The 12,262-nt window shown below is 37.7% G+C and overlaps 1 protein-coding gene across 1 annotated transcript in view; it reads right to left on the reverse strand.

Moving 5' to 3' along the window:
* The window catches only part of HSD17B4 (hydroxysteroid 17-beta dehydrogenase 4), an 80,128-nt gene that overhangs the window by 28,172 nt on the left and 39,694 nt on the right, over positions 1 to 12,262 (reverse strand). The window contains exons 14-17 of the mRNA XM_079760069.1: positions 10,661 to 10,712; positions 8,298 to 8,369; positions 3,664 to 3,767; positions 1,383 to 1,448 (exon numbers count right to left, since the gene is read on the reverse strand). Of these exons, the coding sequence (XP_079616195.1) occupies positions 1,383 to 1,448; positions 3,664 to 3,767; positions 8,298 to 8,369; positions 10,661 to 10,712 (294 nt within the window). The remainder of the gene's footprint in view (positions 1 to 1,382; positions 1,449 to 3,663; positions 3,768 to 8,297; positions 8,370 to 10,660; positions 10,713 to 12,262) is intronic.

Raw genomic sequence — 12,262 nt, forward strand, 5'->3', positions numbered from 1 at the left:
TTGGTGTTTTTTTTGCACTGTGAAACCTTAAAACCTTTTCTGTTTAGTGCCCTAAAAAAATTGATTTCACTATGAAGCTTTCATTGAACACACACACACACACACACACACACACACATACACACACACACGTGCATTCTTAAGAAATTGATAAGAAACAGACATTGCAAAAACATTTAAAGGCAAAAACTAATCTGAACAAAAAAATATTGTTCTCTCCATCATCCGATTATATAGTGCAGGAAAAAAAATACACAATATGTACCAACCTTAATTGTTTCTGGCTCATGAAATTACTAGTATATTTATATTTGCCAGAAAACATAAATCCTGCAGAAGTTCTCATATCCAGTATATCAAAATTAGCATAAAAAAGTAGTGAACTTTATAAATAATTTGCTGTCATTACATGCTCGCTCACAGCACAACTTCAGAGCTTTGCCTATTCTATTCTATCTCTGCGTGGTTGTCTCCTGGCCACTTCAGAGAAGAATCTTCAGGTTTCCCAAAAACAAAGTTGTTTTTCTCCTCTTTGTGGCTACTCTTTGTTTCTTAAATAAGTCTTTACATGCTCATAGAATTTGTTACCTGATAGGGCATTTTATATCCTCCATCAGAGAACAAATTATTTATGTCAAACAAAAGAGATTAAATCATCTACCCTTTCTAAGATGCTTTATTTTGCCTGTCTGCTAAAGTTAGCATAATATAATCTGATTCCCACCAATGCAGCTCAGCTTTCCTTCCCAAAAGAGAAAGGGATGACTAAAATTTGCCTTTTTATTCTTTCTATCCTGCCCTCTAAAGCTCTTATGAATTTCTTCACTAGCAAGCATGGCAGTCTCCCTAAGGCAAGCGTTCCATCACCAGCAAAGCACGATGCTCTTTGAAGAGACTATTGAAAAGCCATTTTGTATTATCTTTTGATATCTAGTGAAGAAAAAATTGTTAAGTAAAAATTTAGAAAGAATGAATTCCAATGACACAAGTAATATATATATATATATATATATATTATTATGTTGAAGGACACAAGCACTCCTTTTAGACTTAGAAAATTATAAGGTGTCAAGAGTTATAAATTAAAAAGTGTCAGCAGTCAGGTGGATTTATCACTTTTAAAATATACAATCTGCCCTAACCGGTTTGGCTCAGTGGATAGAGCATCGGCCTGCGGATTGAAGGGTCCCAGGTCCGATTCCGGTCAAGGGCATGTACCTTGGTTGCGGGCACATCCCCAGTAGGGGGTGTGCAAGAGGCAGCTGATCTATGTTTCTCTCTCATTGATGTTTCTAACCCTCTATCCCTCTCTCTTCCACTCTGTAAAAAACGCAATAAAAATTTAAATAATAATAATAAAAAAATAAAATATACAATCTTACCTGATTAAGTGAGGTGGTGTCTGTAAGTACAGCATCAGGATGTCTATTAGGTATGGCTACAGCTTCCTGAAATAAAAAAATATTGTATGTTAAATACCAACAAAGTAACTTTTATTCTCTTTACCCAAACTGGTATTTGATAACCATGTTTTAATATAATAAAATCTGCAAGTTGGATAACAAGTTTTTTTAAATACTTTATGTTCAGGAGATAATGTTGAAAATTTCATAACTGCTAGCTTCCTCTACATTATGATTTCCCTATTTAATGAAAGGAGTTATATAACCAGATCCAGTCTCTAGATCACGGAGAAGAAAAAGGTAAAGATTGTTTTCCAAATGCAAAAGATGAGGACAGATATAAAAATTAAACAATTCACATCTAAATTGATTTAATCTTTAAATGCACTTTACTAAGAGTATAGATCTCTCTGCATTTATAGCCTATTTGGAGTTGGTTGAACTTCTTGAATGTGTAGATTGTTTTTCATCAAAGGCATTATTCCTTCAATTATATTTTTCTACTTCTTTCTCGCCTCTCACTCTGCTCCTCCCGTTACTTGAAGGTATCCCATGTTTCTCTGAGGCTTTTCATTCTTTTTTTTTTTCCTTCACCTTTTTTCTATTCTTCAGACACATACTCATAGATAGGTGGAATAGATATATCTTCAACCTTTTTTATTCTTTCTTTTGCCAGTTCAAATCTACTGTTGAGTTCCTCTAATAAATTCTTCATTGCAATTATTGTACTTTCAGCTGCTAAACTTCTATTTGGTTCTTTTTTATATATTTTCTATTTATTGACTTTTCTCTACTTGATGAGTCATGTCATCATATATTACTTCTATAAGCAGGGTTTACTTTCCTTCTTTAAATAAGTAATAGCTGCTCTGAAGTCTCTATCTGTTATTAGATCCTCTCATAGATGATTTCTGTTGCCAGTTTTATTTTGTTTTGTTTTTCTTATCCATGGGTCACACTCTCCTGTTCCATTCATGTCCTATTTTTCTGCTGATAACTGGACATTTTTAGATAACATATTGTAGTAACTTTGGATACTAATCACCCTTCCCTTCACGGCTTGTTGTTATTAACATGTTAATTTATTTAATGATTTGACTAAACTATTTTAATTAAGTCTATTTCTCCCACAGTGTGCAGCCCTGATGTTGCTTCTCAGAGGGTATAGCTTGCCCTGTGGTTTTATTAGGGCTCTCTATGTTAAACTGTCTGCCTCTTTTGGAATCACACTCAGCTGATGGGCTCCACTAGCTGCCAGATGACTGCTCTATTATTTTCAACAATGCTTTGGGGCATAAATTGCTCCAAGGTCTGATTCAATTAGGGGTAGTTAGTCTTTGGGGCTAGTCTTAGAGATGTGTTATGAACCCATGAGGACTCCACTTAACTGTCTCATTCTGTGGTTCTCTCTAGTACTCTTCCACTTGGGCAGAGGGATCTGGGTTTGGCTGCACCTGCCTGAAGTGAAGCTTCTACCACACTGAACCAGGGAGAGAAAGGAAGGAGAGAATCATGGCTCAAATGCCAGATTCTCACTGTTCTTGCCAAGATATAGATTTTGAATAGATATTTCTTCACTTGCTAATTCCCTTAAAACAATTCCCAGAAACTTTAAACTTTCTTTTTCTCATAATTTTTACCAGTTATGATTGTTTCACTGGGGAAAGGGTCAAAGGAACTCGTACACCATCATTCCGGAAGCAATGTTGCTTTAATAATACTTTATTTACTCCAGAAAAATATTTATTACACTATAACTTTATTACCTCACATAAATTAGAAGTAAAGGCCAGGTTAAATTAGTGTGAAATACAAGTTCTAAAATATTTTTAGAATAAATATGTTTTTACATAGAATTTGAGAACTAAAGAATAACTGGAATTGTCTTACATAACAGAAGTGCTAAAGCCATTTAATGAATGAAGATTTTCATTTCCACAAGAGTCACTTGTATGTGTTAAGCTTTTATAAAGACTTTTGGGTGCTACAAAGTTTGTATAAGAAAGTAAAAGCATACCCATAATTATCTCAGGTACATTATACTTATCTCAGCCAGACTGCTATATGTAACGTATATTATATATTAAACTATACAAACATAAACAGCATTTCAAATCCAAGGAACATATTCTGATTCAAAGAAGTGTGGATTACTGAGCCTTTACTGCATGAAATTACACATGTGGTAAAATAGTAAATTTAAGATACAGATCAGGATCCTTAGCTACATATATACTTTACTTATAAAGCCATAGCCTACCTTGACTTTATCTGAAGTCCGTTTTCCACCAATGCCTCCAGAGCCAATAAGGAATAGGGAGAACTGATTATAACATATAAGTTCCTTCCCAGAATAAGAATAGACTGAAAAGTAAATGAAAAATATGTTTTAAGTTGTCAAAAGACATAACTAATTAACCAATATATGATCAACAATTCCTTTAAAAGTTAAAAAAATAAAATCCAATTACTGAAAGGTTTTATGATTTAAATATGTCTAAGTCTGGTTATGAGCCATTCATTTTAATTCACCAGTTCCTGGAAGGCAGACAGAAGAGGATGTTCACCAACCCTTACTTGACTATGAAATTGCAGGTTCTCTCCCCTCTTTTTAAACCTCCCCAACTTTCATATTTTAATTCTCTCCAAATCAAACATTTCAAGCAATCCCACTATAAAGCACAGGTAACCTCACACGCAAACTTTCAAACATTCCGCTAAAGCACTCAAAAAGAGCCTGGAATATAAAAGAAGAAATAAATGAGAATGCAAGTATAAGCTTCAGGAGGGAGGAATCATGGCTATTTTGCTCATCATCATATTCCCAGCAATTAGAATAGTACCTGGGACCAAAACAGGCACCTGATAATGTTTATTAAATTAATTAACGAATCAATGAATAATGACAAGTTAGCAAGTTAGTAAACAGGTAAGCAAGTAATAAATGAATGTAAGACAGCTGTTCCTTTTTCTACTGACTGATTTCCTATTGAGAGTTTAAGTATTATCTGTGTTTCCAGCTCTAGAAAACTAGGAACATGATTTTGAACTGCATTAGAGAAAAAATCCAATTATAACAAAAAATAAAAAAGGTCATAGTAATTTGTATTTAAAATAAAAATTTTGTATTTATTAAATAAGAAACTGGATATTCTATTTCATTTATACTTTATCTACAAATTCTAATAAATTATTACATATTAGAGGTCCAGTGCATAAAATCGTGCATTGGGGGGGGGGTTGTCCCTCAACCCAGCCTGCACCCTCTCCAACCTGGGACCCCTCAGGGGATGTCTGATTGCCAGCCTAAACCGGCAGTCAGACATCCCTCTCACAACCCGGGACCGCTGGCTCCTAACCACTCGCCTGCCTGCCTGCCTGATTGCCCCTAACCGCTTCTGCCTGCCAGCCTAATAGCCCTCTAACCACTCCCCTGCTGGCCTGATTGACACCTAACTGCTCCCCTGCTAGCCTGATCACCCCAACTGCCCTCCCTTGCTGGCCTGATCACCCACAACTGCCCTCCCCTGCCAGCCTGATTGCCCACAACTGCCCTCCCCTGCCACAACCCGCCTCCTCCACTGGAACCCGCCTCCTCTGTGCGAGGCAGTGGAGATGCTGGGACGGGCCTCGGCACCGCATGGAGCCATGGGACCCCCCCAGGCCTCACCACGCAGAGTGGCCACTGGGCCCCACCTCTGCTGTGCGCATGGCCACCTGTGGTGGCCATCTTGTGGCGGCCATCTTGTGACAACATCATATAGGAGGGCCACCTAGGCTTTTATTAGTATAAATTACCAAGCTATAGTAAAATAAATGGAGTTGATCAAGAGACAATAGTAAAAATTAAAGCTAATTTTTGTGGTATGTTATATTTGGTAGGATGGCGAGAAGACTAAAAGATAACGGGGAGAATTACAGCCAAATACTGGCCAACATCTGGGATGACAATAAAGTATGAAAATCTAAAAAAGAGAAGTAGAGGAAGACAAGAAAGAGAGGGAAGGGGAAAGGAAGAGATAACCAACATATGATGAAATACTGAGTTATCAAAAACAATGTAGTAGAATATTTAAGAGCATCAAAATGTTCTCAATATATTATTAAGTAAAAACAAGGCAAGTCCAAAACAGCAAATACAGTATAAACTCCTATGTGTTTAGAACAAAAATGATAATGCCTATATTCCAAATATCAGATATTATTAAACTTTCCACTGTCTTTTATTTCTAAAATTATTTTATAATAAATATTTATTTCTTTTGTTCTTAAACTTTAAAAATTTTAAGCAGTGTTATCTGTAGCTTCTGTTTAATTACTAGTATTTCAACATTTATTAAACTACTATAATCTTTTTTTCCACTGCAAATAAAATGTGGCTATAATGTTTAAATCACATTATGAGTTCAATAGGCCTGAAGGTGCAAGTTTAGGAACCTAACTACCATTTAGAAGAGTAATTCAGGGGTCAAATATGTTCCAAGTTCCAAAGGGCTAACACAGAAAACAATTTCTACAATACTGCCTAATTACCAACAGAGGGCTGTCTATGTGTTCCTTCCTGTCCAAAACTAACTCAGCAAGTATAATTCTCCTTATGTTCTCCAAACCAGCCACAATTCTTCTGTGCTTTGTTTGTATCGTCTCAAATCCCCTGAAGTGGCCCACTCTCCCTACCCTTATCCTAATCTACTCCTTCTTACCCTCCTTCCTTATTTTCTAAAACAGCTTATAAATATTTAGAGTGCTTATCTTGCTTTCCCACAAACTGGAAAATACAAACTTACTAATCACTTCTATGGTGAAGTACATATAAAACCCATCAATCTAACAATATTATTATAAGAACTAGAGGCCTGGTGCACGAAATTCGTGCATGGAGTGTGGGGGGGGGAGAGACACCTTAGCACTGCCTGCACCCTCTGCAATTCGGCACCCCTACACCTTTTTCTTATCTAGCTAACCTCTTCACATTTAAAAAAATTAACTGAAATATCACCTACTCTATGAAATCCTCTTTGAACAAATGTCTTTTCAATCTGTATTAAGTATTTTCATAGTATACCATTCTTTTTCTTTAACAGCTACTTAGAGTGGATGCAATGTGGTTTTCATTCTTGCATCTGAATTTTTTCTTCTCGCTTATCCAATTTACATTTGCCCTTCAAGGGCTTATATTTGGTTCAGTTTCTAGTTGGCTCCCTGCTTTATTTTTAAGCAATAAATTTGGGTTGTGATAGTAAACCTCACTTGTAATCAAGCTTGTAGGTCTCTCTATCTGAATATTTCTATAATACCTATCACTTTAGCATACCAGAGATTGTCTTCATTTATAGAAAATAACAATAAATGTCACCTGATTATTTGATCTTCTAGTAATATTTTTTAAATATATTTTATTGATTTTTTACAGAGAGGAAGGGAGAGGGATAGAGATTTAGAAACATCGATCAGCTGCCTCCTGCACACCTCCCACTGGGGATGTGCCCACAACCAAGGTACATGCCCTTGACCGAAATCAAACCTGGGACCCTTCAGTCCGCAGACTGACGCTCTATCCACTGAGCCAAACTGGTTTTGGCAATCTTCTAGTAATATTTTATAGCAAGATGTATTATTCTAGTAATTAACTATTACAAAACTGAGGCGTATAGAAATAAATTACATTGAACAATAAAGAATGACTCAAATATCAAAGCATTGTACACTTAGGGCCTTCCTTGTCCTGTGCCTCAGATATCATAGCATAGTTCACAGTTCACATGGAACTCAGCTTCCTTTAAAATAGAAAGGGATGCCATACTCATGAAGCAGCTACTTCCACATATATTTTTTTTAATTTAATTCATAGCACATACTCTTTGTACTAATTATTGGAAAATCATCCTAGCAATTGCCTCTGTTCCTCTCTGAATTGTTGCCTTACATTCTGATGTTATTACTTTGCTTTTATCATCCACTCACTCTAATAAGATAGTGAATTTATTCAAGGGCAGAGATCATGACTTGAGCTTGTGTTTCTCTGTCATGGTGCCTAGATAAATACTCAAATGCCATCCAGTCCAAATGACTTGTGATGAGAGAGGCCCACTGTTGCTGGAGATCTCTGATTTTTATTTAAGGGCCTCACTTGTTCTGTGCCTTTACAGAGGGGTAAGTAGGGGCTGAGAGAATTTGAGGAAACCCAGACAGAATTCTCTTCCTAAAAGGTTTTGCTAAGCTGGCCCCCCCTGGGACCACCGGGCATTTGTCCAATTAAAACCCAAACACACAGCAATAACAAAGGCACTGGTTCGTGGGGATCAAACCTGCAGGAATTCACCCCCGCATTCAGGACCAGGCCGCTGGGTAGACCTGGGCTGGTGCTCCTAACTCTGGGGACAGGGAGAATTCCCTTGGCTGCACCCCGTGATCTTGCGTCAGCTCTGCCTGGTCTGCTCTGCTCCCCCGTGATGTCGATCATGGGTCTTATCTCTGACTGCTCTGCTCACCCCGTGATCTCGATCGTGGGTCTCTTCTCTGCCTGCTCTGCTCGCCCCGTGATGGCGATCGTGGGTCTCATCTCTGCCTGCTCTGTTCACCCCTAATAGGGATTGCGGGTATCGGCTCGGCCTGGCTTGCTCTGCTCGCCCCTGATCGCAATCGTCTTGGCTTGGCCTGGCCTCTTTGCCCTGTGATGGCGGGGCAGGGCAGCTTAGGGCGCTGCCCCCTGCCACCTGCCCAGGTCCCCTTGAATCCAATGGAGGCTTAAGGCGCTGCTCCTACTGCATATACAAATTAACCTCCATCTTTGTTGGGTTAATTTGCATACTCACTCTGACTGGCTGTGGGATAGCAAAGGTACGGTCAATTTACATGTTTCTCTATTATTAGTGTAGATTGGAAATTAGTTACCATCGATAACAATTACTAAACCGGATCCTTTATCTAGGACATCGGCAACAATTGCTTCACTCCTTAATGTTCCTAAAATGAAAAGTAAAATAAATAAATAAATAAATAGACTGTTTTAAAGATCATAAGTAAATAAACAGACTGTGTTAAAAATAGTAAGTTATTATATTAAGACATGAGAGAATTTAACATAATTTCCACTATAAGTTCAGCAAAACTAAAAAGTATGATTTAAATAATTTTCATTATAATGCTAAATAATTCGACATTAGAGGCAGTCAGAACACCTGAGTCACTAAACTTGAATTAGTAATTCTGATAAATTAGGTTTTAAGAAATAATACTTTTCAATCATTCAACAAACATTTGTTAAGGATATGACCAGTGCCATTTACACCATTCCTTCTCAAATCTACTCTACTGGCTTCCATGAGACACTGTTTCTCTCTAATCACTCTGTACTTTTACATACTCTTCCTTCCATCATTTAACTGGTGATGCCTTGATGGATCATCATTGTCTGGGGGTGAACTCATGTTTTTCTCAAACCTGCTTTTCTCTTTTGTTCCCTACGTAAATGAATGGTACTACCCACCGAGCTGCTCAAGCCAGAAACTTGAGCATCACTCGACTCACAGAGTCTAAGTAGTGTCTACACTTGAGTATGCAGAGAATGGTAGAAGATGGATTCTACCAAGGTGTTATACTTCATCCTTAAGTCTGGGGTTTCAATAGGAAAGTGACAAACACATTTGCATTTCAGAAATAACTTTATGGCTGCAATGAGGTGAATAAACCTCAAGGGAACAAGAATGGAGACAGAGAGAATACTTAAGAGAGCAAGAGAAGATGGTAGACTAAACAAAGAAGAAGTGGAGGTGGACAGAAACAGGATTCAGATGTACCAAAGGGAGAGAACCAACGAACTTGGTAAATGTCTGGATGTGAAAGACGGCAAAAGAGACGCCAAGGATGATATCCAGATTTCTCACTTTTCTAAATCTCTCTGATCCACCCACTTGTTTCCATCCTTCTACCACCTTAGTGCAAGCTACCATCATTTCATCTGAAGTACCACTACAGACTTTTAACTAGGTGCCTGCACATCCACTCTGACCAACTTTAGAACATGCTCCATATGTCTGAGGTGATTTTTTCCCAAAGTCAAATCTGACAACGTAATAAAGTGCTTTTCCCAACACCACCACTATCTCTTCCCACCAGTCCCATAAATATAAAATTTGCGATAAATACAAAATTCCCTAACATGATCTATATGATACTATTCCCTGCCACCACTACCAGGCTCTCCAGCCACCCTGGCCTTCCTTTGCTCCTCCTTATCTATGCTTCTCGTATTTCAAGAGCCTTTACACAGGCCCTTGGATGTCTGGAATGCTCTTTCTTTCCTTCTTTGCCTCACTTCATACCTACCTGAAATCTTTCTTTAAAATCTCTCTTCATATCAGTTCTTTAGAGAACACTTTCATTACCAAATCAATAATGTCCAATCCTTCTATTTTAAGTTCTAATGGTATCATGTATGTTTTACCTATAATGTTTATCACAAGTAGTTACAGGTAATGTAATATAATGTAATAACAGGTGATTTTGATATGCAGTCAGATTACAAAATTATCTAAAACCAAATATTGCATCTTACAAGTGGCAGGTATCCAGCAGATATTTGATGAACACAGTCACCACACACTGTGCTTTATAACCAATAAAAAGGACTGTGTGAAACTTAGGCTGTAACACTAACAATGAAACAAAGCTACTCAGCCTTAAGCAATAAGAATCTCACAATTTCTTAGGAAAATAAGAAGATTGAGGAACGAGTTAAAGTAGGTTTCTAGCTACTTGCTGACCTCTACATTATATAATGTGAAATGAACAACTAAGATATTATTGAGAAAAATAGATGATTAAAGATACAAAAAATTCTGTATATTTTAACATGGTTTACTTTATGAAACTCAGCACCAATATAAATACCTGAGAAAAGAATGAAGAACCATGTTAACAGGAATCATAACTGATTGTACACAATCACCAAGTTCAGAACATATGCACAAAAATGCTCCTTTCATTTGTTAATAACACACACATCAATAGAAATAAATTATTAGCATTTTGAAGTAATTTATTAAAGGAAATTATTAAAGGACAAAGTTTAAGATAATCAAAACAGGTACTAGTTAGTAGCAACTTAGTCTCATGGCTGACAAGTGCATAAATAACTTGTGATACGCTTTATTTAGGTCTCTCTATGCCAATTTAACATACTGACACAGTTTGGAAGGTTAGTAAAAAAATAAAATTATGGTGTGGTTACTGGAGTCAGTATATCAAGAACTCACCTGTTCTGGGAAGTGGTTTATACAACTCCAAGTACTGCTCCCCATGAAGCATCTATGTTAGGATAAGTAAAGTTTTATTAGCAGACTTTCTTTTTTCCACGGGTTCTGTCTGTGGATATTACTAATCAAAAGTGACATTTCACTGTCCACATGCTCACATCACTACTTCCCCCAAATTAATTGTCTCAGTTTGGCTTCTACTTCTTAATCACATGATTTAGAAATAATCAGTCCCCCAATCTAAAAACTGTCTTTTGGAACAGAGAAGATATCTTATATTTGTGTTTTCTTGACATTCACAAATCCCTGTTGACTGATGACTATGGATTATTTGCCAATGGAGACACTAAACTAAGCTGTACTTCCAGTGCCTGGAACATAGTGGGTCTCCAACACATATCTATTGAATGAAAATGAATTGGTAACCTCTAGTAATTTCAGGTCACACATACCAAACAAATACAAACAACTCAACCAAAACACACACATAAACCTTCAAAACTATCTATCTATAATAATAAAAGCGTAATATGCTAATTATACTGGACATCCTTCCGGACAACCTTCTGGACGAAGCCGGGGCTGCGAGGGAAGCCCAGGTCCTGGGTGCCAGTGGGAAGCCGGTGCCGGCAGCTGGAAGAAGGAAGGCCTAGTCTTGCACGAATTTTGTGCATCCGGCCTTTAGTGTTCAAAATAAAAGTACTACCAATGCCAATATTTCCTTAGTATAATATCTTATAAATTATCTACAAAGAGTAGACACTGAGGACACTGTGTAACTTCATAGAGACTTAACCTCCATGTATCAAAGCAAGAATACCCAAATATATGTAGGAAAACAATAGGACAGGAAAAACAAAACATGGCCCACATATTCAAAAGACCACACTCCACTGCCATGGGACAGCTTAGTTCCCAGTCTTCCTCAGAACCCAGAAGAGGAAAAGGGTTAGGCGGTTGGCAGTGCTGGGAGGACAAATGAAGGATGCCTCCTGTATCATAAGGCCTAGAAACTCAAGGCTGGGAAGACTGGGATTCAAATGCCAAGACAGCCTAGCTGGTTTGGCTCAGTGGACAGAGCACCGGTGTGCGGACCGAAGGGTCCCAGGTTCAATTCCGGTCAAGGGCATGTATCTCAGTTGCAGGCTTCTCCTCGGCCTGGACCCTGGTCAGGACATGTGGAGGAGAGAAACCAACTGATGTGCTTCTTTCACATCAATGTTTCTCTCTGTCTTTCTCTCTCTCTTCCACTCTCTCTAAAAATCAATGGAAAAATAGCTCTGGGAAGGAATACCAAAAAAATAAAGTTAAAAATAAAATGCCAAGACAGCTATCATTCCGGGCCATAGGTTCTGAACACCATTTCTGATTTCCAATTCCTTTCAACTCTGAGGGACAATTCTGAAACAACTGTTTTGTTTGCTCTTACATTAAGCAAACAGAAGAACTGTTTGTAGCAATTACCACGGGAGAGTGACTAAAACAACAAACTGCTTGGCACAAATTTCTCAACTCCCTCCCAACTTCATGAAATACTCTTAATAAAATACGAGTATTCTCCTAAGTTCAACACAGCAATGGGATAATGGAACCTCCAGTAAA

Source organism: Cnephaeus nilssonii (assembly GCF_951640355.1).
Source record: "Cnephaeus nilssonii genome assembly, chromosome: 2".
NCBI lineage: Eukaryota > Metazoa > Chordata > Mammalia > Chiroptera > Vespertilionidae > Cnephaeus > Cnephaeus nilssonii.